Consider the following 24,808-nt stretch of genomic DNA (forward strand, 5'->3'; position numbering starts at 1 on the left):
ATATCATGTAACTGTTTCCATAGGCACAAAGGACTGTCAGGCTGCCATAAGACTTCATGCTAATTGCTTGGTTGCATGTGTTATAAAACATAAATTAGGACTCCATCAAAAACCTGGAAAACCACACTTAGCTAAATCTCACAGGATTAAGGGGGCAATCGTTCAAATAATATTTCTCACCAAGAAACATGAAACTATGCTCTGCAAAACGTTCTGCACAAAGAGAGAGACAGATACCTGCTAGTGTATGAAAAGATGTTCTGCACAAAGAGACACCGAGTCCTGCTAGTGTACATGACAGTCATTTTGCTGCACATGCAACTCCAAATCAAATTTGCAAACCAGTGAAACATCTGGAGGGGATAGCCTCAGATGACGAGAACCATCACATTTATGATAACACCCACAGTGTTTCTTTACCAGGCGTAATATGAAACTAAGTAGTTAATATACACTATGATTACAATAGTTGACAATTATCAAACATTGCGTGACTCCTATGATTGAGTAGTAGACTGAGGGGGCAGGGGGGGTTGGCCTGTAACTGCTATTTTACCTCCGCCTTCCAAAAGAAAGCATCTCTCACTACTAAGTTCTTCTGAATAACAAAACATAATAATGATACCAATGCCTTACATGCGTTTGTGCCAAAAAATATAAAATAAAAATATATTACAAGAACAAGCACAGCCCATAAACATTTTCACTGCTTCATTATTTAGGACCAACCAAGCGTTTTATGAATTGTAGTTATTTATGATGTTTTACATACTCTGTGTTTGTTTATGCCCAAAAGGTTCACCTACTTCCTCACCGTAGCTCTCCATCGTGCAACGGCAAGACAGGTCAGACTCCAAACTGCGTCGCAAGGGTCTTATTCTCGTACCCTTGCAGGCCCTCCATCCTGCAAACACTTCGCCATGTGTTCAACTTTATGTATACAAGTAGTCTCACTGAAGTCATTCATGAAATTCTAGCCTTATTTAAATTGCCACAGGTTTTACCATTGACTCCAGTTGGACCCAGATTTCATCTAATGGGACTATTTACATCTGAAAAGCTGAACACGTGTCCAAGTGTTTGTGAAACTGAAGTCTTAGCTGCAAAGCCAAGGCATATGCTGCCATTTTATCTCTTACTGGCATGTAGGACCTACAAAATAATTTACTTTTATCTTGACCTTAACTAAGTTAGGACACAATAAACAGATCATCACTAAAGCATATTATTAGGTTGTCGTTTTCATTTTTTTTTGGACATTATTAAGCAGGCTATTCATCCTTTCCAATCTGTTCACCCTTTCCATTCCAGTAAGCATGAAATAGTTAATGCATAATCATCTAGGCACAAACACTGACTTTGCTTAGCTAGAGAGTTCATGTGCTCGTTTCTGCTTCAAGAAAGAATAGATTTCAGCCAGGTACAACAGACATGCAGAAACACAGATTAGTAAACTGCAGTCTTCTTTCTTTAATTACAACAGCAGTAATATTCAACCAATCTAAATTGAATTCAATTAAATCAAGGTTTAGTCAGTTCCTGAAGCAATAGCTGAAATACAATCTCTGCACTTGCTTCCACATTTAGTTTTATTTAGTATGTATAGTGCAAGGTGACTCAAGTACCTAACTTCTAACCTTCAGCAGGGAAAAAACAATTAAAAAAAAAAGGAAACCCCAAAATTGCAAAGTCAACAGAGATCCTCTGCTGCAGAAAGTAAAACCATACCAGCTCCTGCTGTACAAGAGCTCCTGCTGAAATTCAGAGCAATGACTAAAGAAATAAAGACCCTCGGAGTACAACAAACAACTTGCTTTTTCTGATTACCATACTGCTTATATTTATGAGCTTAGAAATTCCCAAGGGCATAATTTGATACTAATTTAATCACTCTGTTGGAAGATTCCCTGATTGCAGGGTCCATCCCTTCACTCCCTCCCTGATCTGCATTGCTGGTGCAGACACAAGATAACATTGCAAGAACAGATAAAATGCAAAATTATGTCTGTTATTATATACATATATATACAATTAAATATGCATATTAAATGCAACTGTCCTGTTATGAAGAGTTCTGCATTTTACAATACCAAACACAGCAGGGTAAGCAGTATACCTTGAGCAGCTTATTGTGCAAGTGTGCTCACTTACTCTTGGCGAAGGACTAACTGTACGATTTCAGGTTCATGCTAAAAATTATCGCAATATCTGCTCTTCCTTAACAGGACTGTGCTCTGCTACCTCACACATTTTATATAGGATTTCAGTCCACAAAAAAATGAGGATGGAAAACAAATACTCTCCACTCACTAGTATCTTTTCAGCAGTACAGCAGCATATAATGTGCATTTTCATACCTTACACGCAGATGTTTCCCCACCACTTCTTATCTTGAAAGAGGTACGCAAAATAAAGTGCTCTCAGTGCCCTTGTTCAAGCAAACACATTCAACCATCACCCCCATTGTGCTACACAATGAACAGATGCCACTACACCCTTGCCCACACTCAGATCCAGAACAATTTAAACTTTTAAGCAGAATTGTTTAAATACACTAGACCAGAAGGAAATAAAATTTCAATAAACCGATTTTAATCCCACCCATTACTGAACATTCTCATCCACATAATTCAGATTTTTCCTTGAATATTTACAGAAAAAATGAGGCATAGACATTAATAAACCACTCTCTACTCTGGAATCCTGTAATCTTTTCCGTATTTACATTTACCTGTCTTAATTCTTTATTTTCATACTTCAGAGCCATTTTACTTGTTCAGAAAAAAACCATACTATAATGTTAGGATTCAGTAGTAGGAAACTGAGTTTTAAACCTTTTAGCTGTAAAGTAAGCTCATATACTTTCTCACATCATTAAGAATTAGCATAGTGCAAACAAACTGAAACTCCTTGACTATAATAAGCTACAATACAGGGAGCCTCAACAAATTCTACAAATTTCGGTCTGCAAGACGTTCAGAACAAGCCAAGCACAGAGCCAAGTTGGTAGATTTAAATATCACACACAGCATGTGATTTCTGAAAACTGTGCACAACAGGGTGGTACCTTGCTTCAAGCTACTGCTTCAGAGCCTTTCAAGATACGTGTATCATACTCATCACCATGGTACCTGCAGACCTGTATTATCCAATTTTCCTGCTTAGACAAGACCCCTTTTCCAACACTATCCCCAAGGAGCACCAAGATCTAGAGCTGTGAACCTTCTCTTTCCATGCAAAACTAGCCGATTTCCATACACATCAAGCCAGCAGCTCAGAATTACAAAAGGTTGAGCATGTGTCTTAAACATCAGATAGATAGAACGTTACAGATATTCTATAAAATCTGTATTTTATCATTTTTCAAAAGACTAAAATACCAATTATTAATACCTAATTTGCTGGCTTGAAATACTAAGTATGCAGCACACAACCAGGTGAGAGCCAATATTCCTTAAGGACTTTCTTCTTTGTGGGATCCTTTCTTCACCTCACCAGACACTCTCCCAGCCCCTGAAGGAGGTGGCTTTAAATGGGTTTTGTAAAGGATTGCACACTGATTGAAACTGGAGCATTTAGAAAAAAAAATGAAGGAGCTGACTGTCCCCAAGAGGAGAATTCCCTGTGAAATCTCTGACAGGTTTACTGTTTCTCAGCAGATCAGTTTTGTTTGCTTATAAATATCAACTTTTTTATTCATATCCTCGCATTATTTTCTTTGTCAAGTGCCAGAAGCAGGCTCTAAATTCCAGAGGACCAACTAGTTTCCTGCTCCCTGGACATTCAATCCTTCCGTTTGCTTTTAACACTGTATCAGCCAGGCTTGAAGCTCCAAGTACCTAAGTCCATCATAAATCAGGGTAATTCAGGGTTCTGCTTTGAACGTATACAAACCTACCCATTCAACATTAACCAAAACAGAATTAGTGACACTTTTTTTAAAAAAACAAATACACTGCTACAGGAGATCACACACAAGAGAAACCACGGCCAACGTGCTTTAGCTAAGCAGCATCTTGACATCTAGCAATTCAGTGGAAAGGGGAAAGTATATAAAGCAACTGTCATTAAACTTCCCCTCTGTAAGCCCAAGCCACCTTTTCAAAATAGATGCCCACAGCCAGATGCCTTTATCAAGGCTCGAGCCACGCTGAACCAGCCAGTGCAACAGACCTTTTAAAGATGCTGTTTTGGCTGCCAAGAGCTTGCAATCACATTACGAGCAGGAACAGGGAGAGAGGAAGCAGAAGCAGTAAGAGATGCAATGACGTGCACGGTGGCTCAGGGCACAACCAGGCACAGAGCCTGAGGCCCATTCAGGTGGAGAAGGCTTTCATCTCAGACTCCACCTGCCAGCAATACTCCAGAAGCCACACCACCACAGCCATCTCCACAAAGATAGCTGAAGCTACGCGGCGCTGATGCAGAGCTGCTTTCAGCAGTCATTTCAAAGCCCAGGAAGAGCATGAACATGTCTGGCAGCAAAGAGCAGCATCAACTGTACTCTGGGGTGATCCAACTTGGGGTTTGCTTTTTTAGCATGAGGCCAACAATGTGAGAAACCATTTTCTTTGTGGCTTTTCCCCATACTTAAGTCTTTCATCTTCTAAAAAAAGTGCATCCTGAGAATTCTGCAGAAATACGATGTTTATTAAAGAAAAATACTAACATTTTTAACAAGCCAAGTGATTTACATACAAGAGATGAGTAATGTACTGTGAAATGGAATAGAACATACAGCTATGTCTTTTCACACAAACAGAAAATTTATTCAAGTATACTGGTGTTACAAAGAAGCTATAAAGAACTGTTTGTGCTACAAAATGAAAGCTGCTACATATAAAAATGCTATTTGACATGATTAAATTTTTTCATCATTCTCTTAGTACTTTTTATTTCAGCAAGTTTTATTTATACAGTCATGCAGCACTTAAATTATTTTTTTGGCACTGGAACCTTAATTCAGATCAAAGTGCTTTTGAAAAGCCTAAGTTTTCTTCTGCTTTAATTATAAAAATGTAAAAGATCAGAAGTTTAATTACAAATAATTAAATTAAAAAAGGAAAGCTTTCTTCTGCAAGTAGCATTAATTTTGCAAGACCAATCCTCCTTTTCCTCCTGAAAAAAAATCAAACCAAAAAACTCACCAAAAGCCCTTTAAAAGCTTCCTCAAGTACAACTGAAATTGTTTGAAGAAAATGAAGCACATACACTAAAGCTTCATGGAATTTATTACAAGGAAATTCTTGTTAAAATTCAAGATTTTTGCAGCAAGAAAATGCACAGATAGATGCATACCATATCTAGAAGTATCTTCCCAAGAACCATACGGTATTTCTTTTTGGCGTGGGAACTGGGACGAGGCATGGAAGTCTAAAGAAAGGACAGCAGAATGAGCGAGACCTTGCTAGAGAATCACAAACCAAACTCCCAAACAAAGCTGCACAAATCATTTCAGAGATTTGCCCAAGGTGATTCACTGATGAAATTCTGGCACCAACAAGGACAGCCAGGCCAATACAGAAAGGCTTAACTGAAGAAACAAATATTTTTCTTATTTTAGTGGTACCTAGAGGACTGATGTATAACACACAGAATAAGGCTTCTTAAGATCCTGCCTCACTTCTGAGCCTTATTTCTTTATCTTCTTATTAAAATAATTAAAACACTGTTGTCACGCTAAGCAGTCAAATCAAATAAATACAGCATCAAGCACAAGAGGAGGCATGACAGCACCTTCATTTTCACATAACTGTTGGAAATGAGAGGATGTGACAAGGCAGTGTTCCTTCAAATGTATTTTTATTTGAAAAGAAAAAAATATCTATTTTTAAAAAGTATATGAAGCATGAACAAACTCTATAGCAGAAGGCTCATAACCTACAGAGTAACAGCTACAAGTGGATTCTTCCACCCACAGTCACACTCAAGGCAGCGTGTGCTCCCTCCACATTAGTAAGAAAAATCCCCAGTGTTATTTGGGGTTAGGTAAGCTACTCTTACAGCCAGAGGTGACTGCAGGCATCTCATCTGGATTTCCAACTGGACCTAAAACCCTTCTCAAAGTAGCCCAGTACAAGTCCACTCAAACAAAGGAGCCAGCCAAATACAACGGATCCTGACCCAGGAATGTTGTCAGTCTGAAAAACAAAACCAAGAACATTCCTGCCTTACTGTAGTGCTACAGTATCATATAAAGGCTAAAGGCACCAACAGGATCAGCCTGCAGAAGAGAAATGACAGTATTAAACAACCCATAAAGGCACAGGCATCATGTGCTTTAAAAAGCAGATTTTTAAGTGTATCACTTACACTGCTTTGCACATTGGGCAGCAAGATCCTCCAGTGCCCTCTGAAAGGCCTATCACCAAAAACACACTCTGTAAATGACAAAAATCAATATACACACACACACCACTTCAAGACACAGCATCAAAGTCCCAGAAGCAGCTATTTTCAAAATGAACTCCCACTTCAAGGTTTCACGTTAGAAACCTGGAACAAATTAGTCATTTGCAGAAAATAAATTTATTCTGGATTAGGAGTTCTAGTTCTCCCCATGCTGCCCTATTACTTTATAATCCAACAAACTGCATCTTTCATTTCAAAGTGACTACTAAATGCCTGTCAAACGTATAAAGAACTGGACAACTCACGTCCTTACTTACAGCAGCTTGAAGTCTCAGCATGCTAAAACACACCCCAGAGAAACACCGCAGGGCTGGAAGGCAGGCACAGGAATCACCACCAGACACATGGGTCCAAAACAGCGACCAGCCACACACTGAATATTTAGAGTTTAAATGACAGGGCAGACCACCTCTGCCTACCTTCTAGATGCAACTTCAGCACACTAATTTTTTAATTGTTCTTTTTTTGTTTGGTTTGGGTTTTGGTTGTTTGGGTTTTGTTTGTTTTTGTTGGGTTTTTTTGTTTGGTTGGTTGGTTTTTTTTACACAGGTGCTTGTCTCCTCCTGAAGTCTTACAGCTCCTATTGGAACCTGGATGAAGCCATATCTAGGCTCTTTGATAAAACCAGTTTGTTGCTGGTTTAGCAGACCTGGGGGTTTAGTTTTAAATGTGATACTCCACAAGAAGGAGCTTGGCTGACCCCTATGTACAGGCAGGTTTATTTTCCTGGTACCAGTGTTAATTCTTAAAGATCTTTATAATGGACAACATCCAGTGCCTTGGGGTTTTTTTCCCCACTAAGTAATTCTTTCACATTAAAACCACTGTAAACATCAACTTAAGGAGACTATTTTCAGTGGAAGAGTATTTCTTAGTGCTTTACTCATACACTGGAACTCATACGTGCTGGGTATTTTAATACCAAAGTAAATAACCATTACCAGCTTCAGTAGTTCCTGAGCAAAACCTAAGAGCTATTTTAAACAGCATTGACTGAGAAATACTCCTGCATAGAAGTTGGCAGCTAGATGCTGTAAAGGCACTCCTGATGCACCACGATGTTGGGAGCCTATGCACTTATCAGCCAGGCATTGCCCCCTAAAGAAAAGTATCTGATTCACAGCAAGCCATCCAACTCTGCGCTACATTCCCTTGCATCAGAAAGAAAGAAAATTCTCAGAAAAAACAACTAAAAAACTAAAGTTGCACTTACTCAGAGCCAGTAGCCAAGCAACTGGAAACACTACGTACAGAAATGAAATGCTATCTCTAAGTTGGGAACTGCAGACAAACACTTGTGTATCTGCCTTTCATTAAGGTATTTGAGAGGGTTCAAAGACTGGTTTCCCACTAGAAGGGTACCTAAGCACAGGGTGCAGGTCAGCCCGCAGCGGTGATGGTGATGTGGCACACTGGAGCGTGGGTCTAGCACCAGTTATTATTTGTTACATGTAAAAAGCCACAGAGGTGAGAAGACAGGACAAAGATCTAGGAATGGTTTAGGCTGCTGCTGAGCAGGTTTGTTTCCATGACAATTTTGGTCACTGAATCATGACCCTATTTCAAATGTTTAGGTCCTTTTTTTAAGATTTAAGTATGCAAATTACCAAGCTGCATGAAAATAGCATCCAGACACTGGCAGAGACTTTACAGCAATAGTTCTGCTATCAATTACTGTGTTGTTCCTCTGAACTAATATACTGGACTAGCCGCCTAAAACACATGGGAGTTAAAATCATACAATCCTCTCATCAGCAAAATAGCCTAGAGTAATGCTAAGTTCAGAAAAACCTGTCCTCCCTTGAACCACAGGTCAGAGGGCAGGGCAGGATTTTTGGGGGTCTACTAACAGGCTGGTGAATAATAGGGAATGCCACAGACCAGTTCAGTCATCTAGCAGTAATGGTTTGTACCATCATGTGGAAAATCCTCGTTCAATTACCTGTCAGTCTCTGGCTTCTCGGGCCAGCTGGGACCAGAAGCACTGTGAAGGCCAATGTGCTTAAGTCCTGGAGAGAAGGAAGTGCTCCAAGGCAGTCAGCAGTGACCCCCACAAATAAATTAAGCCTTTGTGGCAGACTAATGGGAAGCCTGTCCAGCTCTCTGCTGGAAGACAGATGCCAAAAAAGACTTGGTCTCAAGTTTTAGACATACAATAAAAATCTGCTATCCTATTTACTGTAGCGATGGTATACACCTACATGTTTTTTTAGAGGTTACCCTGATTTTTAACAGCTTTTGAAGAATGAATATGGGCCATTTGAATAAACCACTGGAAAAAATTATCAAAAGAATTACAGACAAAACGGCTTATGCTGAAAGCATAGTATTTCAAATAAAACAAACGGCAATTAAAAAGTTGAAGAGATGAAGGAAAAAAAGAGATATGAAAACAGTAAATAAGTACTATTTACCTCCAATTGAAACCTCCTGCTATTCTTGAAAAATGTCCTCATGAAGCCAATAAGACAACGAAGACTAGCAGAGTAATTCACAGTGTCCTAGGGAACGCAAGGATTAGTATTCAAGGAAGCCACTTGTACTTCCCCCCCCCCCCCCCCTTGAAGCTTAACAAGGCCAGAAATGGCTGGGGTGGCAGAGCACTAGAGCACATCGACTAGCCACCCCTGATTACAGAAGCAGGGTGGCCAAGTTTCATCAGCTTCAAATGGTCTGATTTTCTGGGATTATTTTTTCCTTGAAGTAAAACAGAGATTGACAGATTACTTGATCCTTAGCTGCTGCCCCAGTGATCCAGGATGTTTCTTTGTTTCACAATCAGCTGTCATATACGAACAAAAACAACCCTGTGCCAGGCTGAAGCATCCTCCAAAAACAGAGCCAAAGGCATACCACTGCCTTTGCAGATGCCTGTTATGAGCCATTCACAGGTCCACGAGATATTTCAACTGTCCTGAAGCAGCAAACTGAGTAGTAGAGTCGACATGTTAAGTGATATTTAGGGTGCAATTCCAAAGAAACAATTTCCCCTGGCTCTTTGAGTTTCATTCCAATGGGCTGGCCCTTCAGGGAAAAACGGTTTAGTATGGAGTTCTGCAGAGGGTGAAACTGGGAAAGGAATTACAGTATTTATACCCTCTCCCTCCTACTGGGGAGGGACTGCCTGTGCAAGCAAAACCACAAGTATCTCAAGTCTAAAGGACTATACAGAGACTGCAGGAATACAACCTAAGAACCTGATCTAGCAGAAGTGAAATGAAATCTTACTGCCATCCTGACTTAACCTATCCACAGAACAAGCTCCCACTTCAAAGGAAGATAAGGAGAATCTATATGATCAGTCATTCCAAGCAGGAAAGCACAGGGAGTTCAAAGGTTGCCAAAGCTCAAAGGCAAACAATAGGCTTCCACAATCAAGAAAAATTCCAGAATTAGTTTAAAACCTGAGGGCTGAATTATTGGAGAACAAAGAACTTTCAGCATAAGGTTTGGGTCTCCAGATAAAATGCTTCCATCTTTCAAACAAACATTTCAGACAATAATCAGTGATGAAAAAAGTACTGAGTGAAATGGACAGTTTAAAAAGGTTTCTTTCCCAAAAAAAAGACAATTAGCCCAAGAGCTGTGTAAAGCCTGTAAAATATTTAGAAATAAAGATGAAAAAAATCCAACCTAAAACACTGGCCCAAAGAACAGATTCACTTTTACGTCAGTTAAGAATAAGTATCTCGCCTTCAGATATAGTCTGTTTCTCCAACTGTATATTTGGAGCAGCTTTCACTGCAGGTTGCCAGCAGACTTGCATCTACAGCTCAGCATCAAATATTTCAGCTAAAGAAAGAAATTCCATAAACAAACAGTAAGGTCTGCTTCAGTCAACTTCACAGAAAGAAAGAAAAAAAAAAATTCCTAGCAGCCAATGAGGGAAAGGCAAACTTCCAGATGAGGGAGGCAAAGGAGCACTAATTCATCGCTCTTGCAGCTATCAGATGGTTAACAAATTGAGATGAGACACTTCTGAGCAACTTTCACTCTGGCAAACTTAAAGGATTCAGAAGTGCAGCTGGAATACATATGGGAGACTCTGGAGAAAGTGGATCATCTGAATTTGTAACTCCATTGTGTGCTGGAAGAACTTCCTGCAAATGAGGCGCATCCCGTCACTGACTCAGGGAGACTCTCCGTCTGCTAACAGTCATGAATTTATTCTCCCAACCAGCTACCAGAAGTGACATGGTTTATGTTAGCGTTATATATGCAACAAGAATCTTAAAATAAAACCTGCAGGGACATGTTTTCTTTTTTGCTTCCAAAAATCTCTCTACTACAGCATCTCCACCGCAAAAAAAAAAAAACAAAACAAAACAAAACTATTTTGATGAAACTAAGATTTCACATTTTGATTAAAGTGTTTCATTCAACACAACTTTTTATGCAAAAATGCTTTTTAAAAATCAAAAAACAAATATATTTTTAGGTGACATTCAGCATTTAAAAATGGAACCAGTATCGTATTAATAGAAAGCTATCATGCCAGATTCATCCCATTAGAAAACCAGTTACTGATTCCCTAGGTTGATACTCAGCTACAGTACCTGAAAACTACACAGCCTCCATCACTCAGGCATCTTCTCCCAGTTACATTGTTCCTTAACAACATGTTAAAATCCCTGTTTCATATATATATTATCTTTATGGTGATTTGAGTATCACACAGAAGACACAACAGGAGGGACAAAGGGAAAACACTACAGAGAAAGCATACAAGTCCCCATTCTCCCCACCCTTCCCCACCACCAGCCTCACTGCTGGAATTCAGAAGACTGCAGCCACCTGCAAACTGGAGCTACCGAAAGCTACTGGAGTACAAGAAAGCACTTGGATCTCAGAATTGAGAGAGATGACAAAAAGGGGCCATAAAAATCACAGATGTAAATTAATAATCAAATATACAGACACACAACAAGGAGACAGATGGCAAGCAATTTTCCCCAGTGTATTTATACTTGTTCTTCTAGTGCACGTATTTGGGTCACTTGCTAGATTAAATCTCATGTGGCAGACCCAACAGAGGTACCATCAAATGTTTATGGGCTCGGCCTATTTTTAAATGATGCAAGTCTGACACTACCAGGTGAACGCATTTATCAGGATTTCTTCAATGCAGTTTGCAATATTGCCCTGCAACTTTGCAACAAGGCTGTTGGATATTTTCCACCACCAGTAAGGCTGCCCCACTCAGGACTGCTAAAATATAACGCAGCACAAACTAGAGAAAGCCGGTCAGTGCTCCTAAATCTCACAGAAGAGTCCTGCACAGAGACAAACAAATCCATACATATTTTCCAGAGCACCAATTTTATCCATGTGCCACAGAGAAAATACATCACCCAAGGTTAAAGATCCCTACTAATACTGTCCTTAAAATACACCTTTCTTCTGACACTTGGGAAGAGAAAAGAACACCTCAATGGGTAAGTTGCTTTTGACATGTTCGCTGTAGTAACACATGACCTCAGATACACAGACCACTAAATCTTCCACACCTGAGCTACAGTGACCCATCTTTCTTAGCACAGGTCACATGAAGGACTACAACTTCAATGCAAGGTACTCACAGGTCAAATTGCCTGCTTTTGGTGGGGCTAAATGGCAGGGAAAAATAATTACACAGATGTGTAAGCCTAACTGCCACAGTGGGTCTCCCTCCTGTCATACTGGGAGATATTAGCGTGAAACACAAACTGCATGTGCAGATTAGCCCCCTTTAGTCTGGCAAGAAGCTGGATTTAACACAGCGCAACAAGCAAGACCTTCAATACATCCACAGGAACAGACACTGCATTTCTCCCTACCCCTTGCTATGAGTTCCAAGATGATCTTGCTCAGCAATAAATAAACCTTTATTAACAAGCAATGTAAGCTCACTGTGGCATTAGGCCAAGACCTGAACATTTCCCCCTCCCCTTCCCACATTCATCTCTTCTTTTGGGCTTCTGCATGACACAACCAGCTTCAAATAAAACAAGCAAAAAGAGGGTAAAAATATATATTTATTTGTTCCTAGATGAACAAGGAGGTTTTGAGTTGGGGAGGAGAATTTCCCCCTAATAATCTACAGGTGTAACTAGGAAATATCACAGCTGCCTGTGATAACTACAGTAGCAGGGAACAGAGTGGCAAAAGCTTGTGTTTTCTAGGCCTACAGAAAAATAAAAATGAAGTATCATTTCTTCTTTATACTGGCTCTTGGGTTTAGAGGCTGTTACTTTCCCTTAAAGTAATCAATAAGCCAATTGATCAAAAAGATCATGTTTGCACTATGTGCGTGCCACGTATCTGTCAAGCCTGAAAGAAACAAGTTAGGCAGACTAATGATGAAAGTAAGAATGTATACATTTGCTTGCTCAACTTCCTCAGGCTTTAAGTTCCTTCAATTTCAGTTTAATTGGGTGAAGGGTGGGAAATAAAATATTGAATCCTTTGATATAGAGTCATAAAGCCCAGACTACAAGCAAGTTTGTTATATCACTGTCCATACAGTCTTTGGTTTGGTGCCGTGCTGCTGCTAAAATATTAAGTTTTACCATTGGGAAATTGATTTTGCTATAAGAACTTTTTATGATGCCACTTAATCTTACCCAACCTACATAAAAAAAATACAGAAAGCAATTACACACACCCTTTATATAGTAAGCTTGATCACTATATTAAAAAAAGAACAGTCTGATGTAATTTCAATATAATGGCAAAGGAAGCAGAAAAAGCTATGGCAATATGCTGCCCTCCTGAAACAAAATATTGCAGGTTCCAAGCTTAAATGCACAATCTTGATTCACTTAAAGTTAGTAGCATGATCCATCTCCCACATGGAGGGCTGTGTCCTGCAGCTCCAGCATCGACCTCCTTTTCTAGTGTTACATTTCAAGCCAGCTCCTGCAGGGCAGCAAGATTCTGTGATTACAGTTAAAAGAATACTTTAGGTCTGGGAGCCTGCCTTTTTGAATAGATAACCCTTTCTAGTTCAGCAATTACTAGCATGCAACAACCATTTCTGCCTTGCCCCTTCCAGTGCTGCAGTTGAAAAACATCCTAATTAGATGACCCTGCATACAGAAATCCCATTAACTGGCTTTCAGAGCACTGTAGTGAATGTCTAAATCTTGGCTACAATGATGAGAAGTACGTTGTTTAGTTGGGAGGTAAACACACAAACAAAGCGGTATTTTAGAACACTTTTTAAATAGTCTGGGATTAGTACTAGCAAAGAGAGCATGCGATCATCTCCTCTACCCCTTCTGAGATGACACTCAAATATCACTATTTTCTAACTGCATTAAAGCACATGAAGGCAAAAACCAAAAGTAACCTCAACTTCCACATCAGTAACACCAGGTAGTACCTCAGATTGCTTTCTGTGCCTAGCCACTCTGAACTGGCCTGCAGGACAGGCTTATAAGCATGTCCTTAAACAACCCAGTTCTGCCTAAATACTGCAACATATGCTACTTACGATTATGTAAATATTCCACAACTCCTGCAGTTCTTAACCATAACAAGTGGGTTTAAAACAGTGTCAGTGTATCAAAATATTCACTGCTTTCTATCGATCCACCTCAGACCTTGCATTTCAGAGTAACAACATAATTTTTTTTTCTTTTACTCTTTGTGAATGAAGTTGCGAAATGTTCAAATAGGTTCAAGAAAAATCATTGTAGGTAACTGGAAGACTCACAGAAACCTTAGAACACTGAACTGTTTCAGAGGGCTTCAAGTGCATGTAAATGACCCAAAGGACTGAAGCCTGGATCTCCACATTCTGCAGCCGACACTGTTCCCAGCAGGAGACCCAGACCAGGACTAACACTTGGCATTTGCTTCCAGTATAATAGGTTTACTAGTAGCAGCCCTTGGGAATTAAAAAAAAAAATAAAAAAAATTTAAAAAATAAAAAAAATTAAAAAAGGAGGGGGGCGTGTTCTGGAAGTGGTGACAGCTCCTTAAACACGGCAGGTGCACAGTGATACAGCTTAAGGGAGGCAAATTCCGGGCTGAGTAACTGACTGCCTGCAGGACAGCCAGGCTACTTCCCAAGGCAAACGCCTGATCCAAGACATCACCGACCCCTTCGCACCCCATCCGCCCGCCGGGAAGTTCAGCGGGAAGTTCGGGTCACATCCCCGGCCGCCCCCCGCCGCGCCCCCCTCCCCCCGCTCACGCAGGGCGCCCCCCGGCACTAACGCCGCCTGACAGCCGCTGGGAGAGTCTGCTCCTGCGGCGAAGCCCGGCCACCAAGCGGGGACCCGCAGCTCGCACGCAGGGTCACCTACCCCTCCGCCCCCCGCCGGGCCGCGCAGGCGGCAGGGCCGGCCGCTGCCACCGGAGGATGAGGCCGGCGCCGCCCGGCAGATGGAGCCGCGCCGCGGGCAGCGGCCCGCCCGCACCCGGGGCAGCCGGCGGCTCGCCGGAGAGAGGAGCGAGAGGCTGATGACTGATGAAAAGCTGTCAAAGTCAATCCGTGCTCACTTTTTGGATGGTTTAATTCCAATGGAGCATGAAACACTCCAGGACGGTTAATAAGTTTAGCCAGGCGTGCTGCTCTCCATAATACATTTTAATTATGCATCTGCTTTAATTGTGATCCGATTAAGTCACCGGAAAAGGCACAAAGGGGAATTTTCCCCGACCGCTAACAGCGCCCGTCGGCAGCTTCCCGAGGCAGGTACGCTCGGGAGGGCAGGGAGCCGCTCGGGAGCCCAGCCCAGCGACGGCTGCTCCCCTCCCCGTCGGCGGAGCTCCGGTCCCCGCGGCCACCCGGAGGTGCCCGACAGCGCACGGCAACTTCCCGCACGGGGCTCGGTCCCGGCGGAGCGGGAGGCGGCCGGGCTCGCCGCCGCCACCGCGCATCTGGGATCAGCCCGGGACACGCCAAGTTGAGGCAGCGGGTCCCTTCCCGCCGGGAAGGGCTGGGGGGGACCGAGCCCGCGTGGAAGCTGTCAAAGCCCCGGGAGCGGCCGGCGCCGCGGCGGCCACCCGGTGCCAAGGAGCCGCCGGGACCCTCCGGCGCCGCCCCGGATACCCCGAGGGGGGCGGCCGCCGCCCCGCTCCCGGCAGGTGGGCAGCCCCCCGCCCGGCCCCGCCGCTCCCGCCCTACCTGTCATCGTAGCAGAAGTCGGCGCCCAGGGTGTTGAGGTACAGGGCGAGCCCCAGGGCGCTGCTCAACAACTCCGCGATCATCGCTCCGCCTGCTGCCGCCGCCGCCGCCGCCGCCGCGCTCGCACCGGGGCAGCCCCCGCTGCCCGGCCTCCCGCGCCAGCCCCGCCGCGGCTGCCCCCCGCGCCCCCCGGCACCGCGGGGCGCCGCTCCGCGTTCCGCCGGCGGCCGCAGCCTGACGGCGTTCCCCCGCGCCTCCGCCGCCCCCTACCCCATGGCAGCGGGGCGAGCGGCGGAGAGAGCGGAGCGGGGCGCGGCGGCTGCCGCCCTCCTCCCGCGGCGCCTCGGCGCTGCCGCTGCTGCCGGCGCTGCCGCGGGTCCGGCCCCGGCCCGCGCCCCCCTCGCTGCCGAGCCGGGCGCCGCCGCCGAGGCTCTGGGAGCGCCCGCGTGGGGCGCCCCGGGCTCCCACCGCGCCTGCGTGCGGGCCCGCCCCGCGCCTGCCCCTCCGCAACCGCCCCGCCCCGCCCCGCGCCCCCGCCCCGCGCCCCCCGCCCCGGGCCGTGTGCGCCGGCGGCGGCGGCGGCGCGGGGAGATCGGGCGCTGGGCAGGGCTTGCCCCGACGCTGCCGTTGGCCTGGCGCAACCATCTTCTTCAGGGCCTTTTTCTCTTTCTCCTTTTCCCTTCCTCCGCGCTCCTCTTTCCCTCCTTTTCCTTTCTGACTTCTCTCTTTCCGTTTTCTGGCTGTTTTCTTTCTTTTCACTTTCCTTTTCTCTCTTTTCAGTTTTTAACGGTCTTTTCTTTTCCTCTTCCCCGTTTCCCTGTTCCTCTTTTCTTCCCTCTCCCATCTCTCTTCTCCTTCTCCTGTTACCTTCCCCCTCCCCTCCCTTTTCTTCTTTTTACCCCAGCCTAGGGCAGATGGAAGCTCAGTAGGAAAGAAGGGGCCCGGACCGCTGCGGGTGGGATGCCTGAGCAGGGGGCTCCAGGCTCCCACTTGCTCTGAGCTCTGCATTTCCCTCACGGCCGGTGTGGACATCCACGGGGAGCCCCTAGCTCAGCTTCCTCTTAAGCAAAACCAAACCAAAACCACTGAAACCTGGCAGAGAGGGGCTGAAACCAACGCACCCCAGGGCAGGCGGCGCTGCCAGCTGGGGCTTCCCCGGGGCAGCCCCTCAGCGGGGTGCTGCCGGCAAGAGGCGAGGTGGGCACAGTCTGCACTGCGCTCCGAGTGGGGCAAACAAACGGCCCAGGCAGAAACCCCAGCTGGGGGATATAATGTGCTGAAACCATCTTCCAGAATTCACGGGATATAGAGGCACGAAGTTAAGGGAAGGGTTTGGGTCCATCAAGCTGATTGTTTCCTTTCTTAAGAGAGTTTTTAAAATGTTGCCTCCCTTTTTCTGCTAGCCAGCCCATTATCTAACTGTTTCCTCATGATTTCCATCAAGTGGCACAACATGCTGTCCCAGAAGAATGGGAATCTGTACGTCAAGCTGTGTCTAATAAATTGGGGAGCTTTTAACAAGTTTCTTTCTCCCCTATGTGATTATTTAATGCTGCTCTTTGTAACCTCAAAGTATATTAAGTGCATTAAGACCTCTTTTAAGCGATGCTTGAAGTGCTTCTGTGAAGTCCGCCCCAAGTGTCACAAACATCTCAGCTGCTTTCACTTAGGTTCAGGGGGTGTGTTATCACCATCAGTGGCAGTAATTGCAGACATGGGGGGAGGGTGCATTTTGTTCAGAATATTAAAGCTTTCAGGGGCCTTATTGAACCCATTAGTGATCACATTGATCTGGCACTAAACTTTTCAGCCTGAAGCACAGAACACAGTAACCTCGATTTTAAAGAGTTGGTACACTTTGTCAGAAGAACTGTGACCCTTGCTTTCGAACACAGATTCTCAACATGTTTCTGGACCTACTGCCAAGATCCCAATCACCATGACTTAGTCCTTGATGCAGTGGGATTGCTGAGCTTACACATTAGGTTTGCACAGCTCCTTCTCTGGAACATCCTAATAAACTCTGTATAAAAGGCAGTATAATTGCTGCTGAGTCACGGTGGCAGAAGTCTCTCATTCTCCATCAAAAGTCTATGGATTTTTTTCTTCAAAGAGGCAGAACTACTGGTTGGGGTAGATGAGGGCTGGCAGAAATGCTTTAGAAACAAAACAAATCCTCCAGGTAAAAAAATTAACAAAGCCTGACCTTGGCTGATAAAACCGAATGTCAAGAAAGAGTGGGATGAAGCGTGGAGACTGTGCAGAGAATGCCTACTCTGCTGGGCATCCCCAGTGCTCCAGGGTGTCTGGAGGTAGCATTAGGGCTCTGCCAGCCTGTCCAAGCGAATTTAGCTACACTCACAAGAGCCTACAAACCCTGCATCTTGCAGAAATGTTTCTTTGTATAAACAAAGGATGTGTCCTCCCAACAGCAAAAGCTTTCTCTGATGGAGAAACCCTGCTTTGTAGAAAGAAATAGATGGCAATGTATGCATGTACCACCCCACCTGTCAGCTCTGGGACCCCACACACCAGGCTAAGCTGGGGACAGCAGGTGGAAAGAGCCAGTGCAGAAAGCTGGAGACAAGTTCAACGTAAAAAGTATTGTCCTTGTTAAGCAAACAACACTGCAGGAGAAAACAAGAGGGTAGAAATCAAAGCGTGGTAAGAGAATTCCTTCTCTTCCTTGGTTAGTTAAAAGCAATAAATGCACTAGAGTTATGAACAACATTCTCTTTTACTATATCATCCAGAGATGTCAGATAACATTCTGACTCATAGCAGATTAACAGTGTGACGTACAATAATCACAAGGTATCAAAGAGGTGATTTAGAAGTTCACTAAGCAGACATTTCCAAAATAACCTTCACTTCCAGAAGGTCATTGTCACAGACTCTGGTATCAGGAAAAAGGGAAGAGGTGGAGGGTTGTAACAACACATAATAATAACAGTAATCTTAAAGATAACTAGCATTATGCAGTCTAACAGCTGATCTATTTTTTGTGTACAGCTTAGTAGACAAATTCACATGCTTTATTGTGAGTATGGCAATCAAAAGTGATCTGTTTTAATACCAGTCTGGAAATTTCCTCATTAAAGACATTATAGATTCCAAGTCACTGTGCTATAGCATTCTTCACTTAAACTGTGCCTAAAAGATTAAGTTGTGGCGCAGCATGTAGAAATGCATGCCAGCCACAGTGACAGATTTGGTTAAAAGATCACTGGCTATGAGACCTTAAGTGTCAGGGTAATGCATGTGGTACAGATCCCTCAACAGATTAGATGAGACACTTTAATTTCTATACACGGGGTTCATTTGCTGGAGCTTGTAGAAAGTATTTGTGCTGACTTCCTCAAAGCATCTGAGAAGAGAAAGGCTAACCCCCTGAAAGCTGCTGGGATTTTTTATTAGAATGAGGTAACTGGATATTAAATGTTACTATAGGAATAATCAAGTGGGATTTATTGATTTTTTGCCAGTTCTCACACTCAGATACCATCAAATGTATGTATTAACATACTGTGCCTATTTTTGAGCAACCTAAATTACATCCAAAGATGTGACTTAATGAGCCTCAGAAATGTTAACTTTGGTGCATCGCAAAACACCCACACAGTTGCTGTTGTTAGCAGTCAAGGATAAGCTGGTGTTATCTAAGGAGGGAAATCAAGTTAGTTAAATACATGCATGAACAAGTGACCTTACTTTATCAAAAGTGGAGAAAGTGGAGTAGAGAAGAATGTATTAGCCAAGTGCCTCTCTCAGAATTACTCACTGATTCGTAAAGGTTGAGTTGTTTGGTTCTGTGGACTAGGATCTAAGTTGTTTTCCTGTCATGCTGACCAGATCATATTAATTCTCATAGAGACCAGTATTTCTGCTTTGTCTAAGAAATTGCTTGGGCTTTGTTTGTTTCTTTCTTTCGCTGGTGCTATGATAATATCAGCAATGACAACCAAAGTAAAAATAAGTTGCAACTGCAAAACAGTAAAATCTCATGGAAATCAGCACAAAATAGGACAGTAAAAACTAAACACATGCAGAAAAACCAAGCACATGCAGGACTTGCATCAGTACTTGGAAGAGATTTTAACTGAACAGATTTCCTAAGGAACTACATTTCCAGGAGGCACCAGTTCCTGCTTTAGATCAGTCAGTGGAGCTAGAGTATTGCTGCAGAGCTGGAGAGAGAGAGAGAGAAACCAATGCATTTTTAGCTTGACCTGATTTAATTATGCAGACTCTCTCTAGGAAGAAAAAAGATAATTATAGGCAAGTTTTTTGTACACAGAAAACATACAAGAGCATTTGTGTAACGCACAGGTGAGCGTATCTCAAGAAAGATGATACTCCAAATGGCTGTGATTAAAAATTGTAACACATTTCATGGAAAATTTTAGGACTAAAACCTAAAGCTGTGAAGGGACTTGGTCATCTCATTCTTCATAAAATTCTTCTATGCCTTAGATGTAGGTGCCAGTGTGTTTTTTGTCTTCAGCTGACATCAAACAACCTAAAGTTTCAAAGTACCTAATTCTACACAAAGTCCCTATGCATCTAGATTGTCACTTGATGTTTTCAGAACCACCCAAAAAAAGGCACTGTCAAGTCACTTAAAGCTTTAACACATGCTGTAGCTGTATCATAGTTACCAAAGCAATCCTTTTCTTGCCTCTCAGCGCCTGTGAGATCTGAGACAGGCGTGTGCAAAACGACAGGCATGATTTTCTTTCAACTGGAGCCTGAACAGGACACAGGAGACACAAGGTATCTTTGCCTAATCTGGAAGGCGGATTTGAGCTGTAATGTTGAACTCTGAAGTTCCTGCGTCAACACCAGGCAGTCTATTACTGGACACTTTCCCATCCAAACTATTCCATTTTAATACAATATTCATTTATTCATTGCAAGAGTGATTGCTTCTGCACTGGCAATTAGAACATTCCTGTAGCATTTGTCCAATCTGGAATCAGATGACTACTCCAAATCAAGAAGAAAAGGACAGACTGTGAACCCTGACAGCTCTGGTAAAGAGCTTCAAATTATAAAGTATTTGTAATGAGGGTTAAGGGAGCTCCCTCCTAGCTGGTTATTTTTACAAAAACAAATTTATTTAAGTCACCTGCCTCCAAAATATGTTGACTGATAAAAATTGTAAGGAAAAGGGGTTAGTTCCTTGGAGCTGAATTCTTGGATGAGAACTAACATATATTTCCACCATTTTTGTGAAGATTTTGGTTTAAGATGAAAACGGTCAGGTTAGGTTCTGCTCCCCTGTGATTAAAAACCTCCAAATATTTAATGGAAGAACTGTATTATTTTTTTCCTACCCAGTACTCCAGGTGTCTCCATACCAGACTTGCTGTCCTCTGCCAATTCAATCCTCAGGTGCTTGAGCCTTCCCATTTAGGAATACCTACTAAACTGGCTATTTGTGTCCTCTTCACTCATGTGCAGCAGGGAACAATGATGCATCTCACATCTCAGAAAGATGCTCCCATTTTCTGTACTGTACCAAAAGTCAATTAAATTGCTGCAGGATACTGTTGACTCATTTGCCGATTTCTGGTGGTATGCTCATTACCACTTGAAGTAAAAGAACAATGGCATAGCAGAAAGTAGGATTTAGTCTCTTCTGAAGTTTCAAGGATGATTTTCTTAATGTTACTCCATTCTAGACTAATCCTAGTCTGCTTTACATATTTATCTCCCTTGTCTTTTGAGATAGCTCAAAGTGAGATCAAAAAGAGGTTTTAATCCTTCTTGTTCAGAGTAAGTTGACAGTGCAAACTTACTAATTGCAGATATGTCAACTTGTCATCTCCCAGAATATGAGCCTCTTTACTGTTTGTTTTTTCATACTTTATAAAAATAGCAATATACCAGTTTTCTTTTTTTGTAGTCTCTTTTATCAAAACAGCTCAAAGAAATGCACATCCTTAAAAGATGGCTCTGAAAGTAAATTACAATTAACCTCATTTTATGCAGATAAAACTTGAGGCAACTGGCATTTTGGAGGGTTTATCCAGACCATATGGGAACTCTACAGCAGCATAGAAATCTATCTGAGATCCCAGCCATGATTCCCAGTCATTCATTTGCTTTCATCATGAGATCATCCTTCCATTCACAGTAATTGATACTTTCTTAGACAAAACACAATGGAATAATCCCAGGGATTAATTTGGCCTAAGACATTAATTCTGAGAAAAGTCCTACTTGACAGATGGATGCTTGCAACAGAACCAAGAAGTCTGTGGAGCACAGCCTGGATTTTGTGCAGGTGGAGGATAGGGAGTACAAGTGGTATATCATATCCTGCCTCTCATCATTTCTTGGCAGTTGTATTGCCCAGTAGATGGAAAAGCTTCATCAACAGCTGAAAATCTGTTTCTTGTCATCTTCCTTCCCATAGAAAGAAGTGAGTCATCGTGCTGTCCATCAGCCCCCTATTTTTCAGGGTACTGACATTTCCCCTGTGAAGCAGATGTTGAAAGACAGTTTAATTTTAGTCTAGATCTGTCTACTTCTACTTCATTTGTCCTTCAAATGTACAACCTGGGACATGGGCTGTGAAAACTGGACAAAAAATGATACGTCTCTATGGCAGCAACATCAGACCTTTGTCCCACAGCAGAGCAAAACCAGCCAAAGATGCAAGTGTAATTTCCACCTCAATCCCTGCAGATTTTCTATGGAATAACCTAATTTACTTCTTTACTTCAGTACAATCTTGGCTTCCTGCTGTACAAGCATGAAGTAAAGCCAGGAAAACCATGATTTCTCTTATTTTAGAGAGAACGTGTCAACATTACCAAAACATATGTAACACTAACACAAGCACAATTCTCAGGAGTTAAATAAACAAGGGAAAATTATTATAAGGAGTAAACCTTTGAATCGCTCTTAACAGAGTCAGTTTGATTTTTCATAATAATGTTGGAACAAAATGATATTTTGTACTGTAATGTAGACAAGTCCAGAGAGGATAGTCAAGGAGTTCTAGGTTCTTAATGAACAATAAAGCAGAAACAGCAACTAAATTAGCAGGAACTAAATTGTTTCATCTCCTCTGCTTGCTCAGTTTGAGAAATATCTTCTCTGTGTACATGAAATCCTGAATGGAAATCTCAGATGGCCTCTGTCTCCATACTTTAAAATATAATTAACATATGCCAGCAATAAAGTCACATTAAATTTAATTTTTAATGGATTAAAGACATTACTACTTTTTTTTAGCAGGTTAGAGACATTGCTACTTTGATTTAGAGCTAAGACAATTGCTTCTCTTATTTGCAAATGTAGAAAAATACAAAACACAAACAGGGTTTTTTTGTGCACAAGGTTTGTAGCAGAAGTTTGATCAGTTCAGTGGAGCATTCACAGCTTTTAACTGACTGCAGTGACTCAGGATATGCAGGTGACCCAGTTTTCTCACCTGCTGTGTCACACAAACAGACAGATGAAGAAATGTATACTTTATGCGATCAGTGAGTCAACCGGTTGGCTACAGGCTATTATGTATAGATACTGGATTCCAGTTACATTGGGGTGTGCCATAGGATGCAATGAAGTAGAGGGTTATAATCTCCAGTGTGCACACCAAAACCAAAATTCTTTGGAGACCTACTCAGGCAATTTTTTTCTCCTATCTACACTGGCACAGAGGAGAGAATTCCCTGTGTTTTGCCAAGTAGCAGCATTCTAATTTGTTTATTCTTTCCTTAATTGTTTTTCTAGTTATGTTTGCTTACTTTGTTTGCTTGGGAAAATATATCTAGCTTTAAGACCCATAAACTTTACCATCGCCAAACTGGCCCATATATACCAAAGTCTTTGTCCACTGATAACAGAAAGCTTGGGCTTTGATCAGTCCGTAATGATGTTTAGGAGAATTTAGCATTGTGAGGTTGTTTTCCATTATAGTTTATAGATAAAGTTGGCAAACAGAATGTTGTGCTTTCCATTTCCATTAGGAATTTTTGGAAAATTAAGATATCTTTCTGAATACATCCCAAGGAAAATACTGACTTTCTGTGTTAAACCTTTAAATTGGTTTCCTGAATCTGCTAACAAGTGAAAGATGCAACCTGCTCAGTCAACAAAAGGGTTTTTCCATATGCTAGCTACCATGTGGTTAAAACCGTATTTTCTAGCGTAGGTACATTGTCAGAGATTTTGGATTATATTTGCAGCTGGTATAACTTGTCAGAGCTTCAGCAGAACTGTCACAGTTTCTATCATCTAGTGTCTATTCCTGTACTTAATACAGAGGGAGGCATGAAAAGAGATAAACAGGTCTAGGGAATGTTGATATTTTAAATTCCTTCCGACCCTATTTTACACAAGAAAGAGCATTACATTTAGCTATGTAAATAGATCCCAGATTTTAAAATAGCCAGGTTCTTTTCTGCCTCAAGGAGAGAGAAAGATATAAACCAGAATTATTGGCTTTCTGTAATATTTTATATTCAATTTTCTCTTGTTACGTTCATGCCATGTAATTGTGTGCACATGTGTACATGCGTGGTCCTTGTTGTACAGGGTTACAGATTCTTGTCCACGTGCCAGAACTCTACCGGGGGTTCAGGGAGTTGCTGCACACTCTCCTTTTTTCTGTGTACAACAATGAATACTCCATCCTAGATCTGCCAAACGCATGGTTTGATCCCATTGATATCCATTTGGCATCAGGCTGTTATTCACTAACCCTTCACCACAGCTATTAATCACATGCACATGCAAAGTGCTGTTTGCAAGGGGTGTGTCCCCATGCCTGCTCTGCTGTCTCGTGTTATTCAAGGCCCTAATACCCCTGCTCTGGCCTAGTATTTCTCACCAGTCCATCACTGAAATACATATCCCCAAGTGATTCCTGACTCTCCACCCAGTTCCCAGCACCCACCACATACAGACCCATCCAAAGCACAGGGCATATTCCAACTGTTTCCAGGAAACTGTCTTTTCCATTACCTCGCAGTTATCCCTCTGTCCCTGGACTCACCCTCAACACTGCACTGTTGTACGTTGCGTCATATTTTAGCGGGGGTCTTTGGAGAAAACCAGCCATTTTAGAATGACATTTTGAACATTTAACTGGCTGCAAATTCTTCATTCTTCATCTGGTTTGGTCTCAGCAACTTGCCTAATTTGGGCTGATTTGGACAGTTTCCATTAGCAGCAGCAGATGGTAGTTGGCTAAAACGTTCCTGTGACACAATCCTCTATGTGTACAAATAACCCACAAACAACCCACAAAGTACTTTTTTTTCCCCC

General features: G+C 42.6%; 1 protein-coding gene across 2 annotated transcripts in view; it reads right to left on the reverse strand.

Moving 5' to 3' along the window:
* Nucleotides 1-15,980, reverse strand: part of TMTC2 (transmembrane O-mannosyltransferase targeting cadherins 2) — a 252,425-nt gene extending 236,445 nt beyond the window's left edge. Inside the window, exon 1 of one of the 2 annotated variants that reach the window (XM_055808895.1) lies at nucleotides 15,527-15,980. In XM_055808895.1, the coding sequence (XP_055664870.1) occupies nucleotides 15,527-15,609 (83 nt within the window). In that variant the 5' untranslated portion in view covers nucleotides 15,610-15,980. The remainder of the gene's footprint in view (nucleotides 1-15,526) is intronic. The other variant, XM_055808896.1, reaches the window with a different exon arrangement.
* Between the last annotated feature and the right edge of the window lie 8,828 nt (nucleotides 15,981-24,808).

This window comes from Falco peregrinus, chromosome 6 (assembly GCF_023634155.1).
Source record: "Falco peregrinus isolate bFalPer1 chromosome 6, bFalPer1.pri, whole genome shotgun sequence".
In the NCBI taxonomy this organism is placed as follows: Eukaryota; Metazoa; Chordata; class Aves; order Falconiformes; family Falconidae; genus Falco; species Falco peregrinus.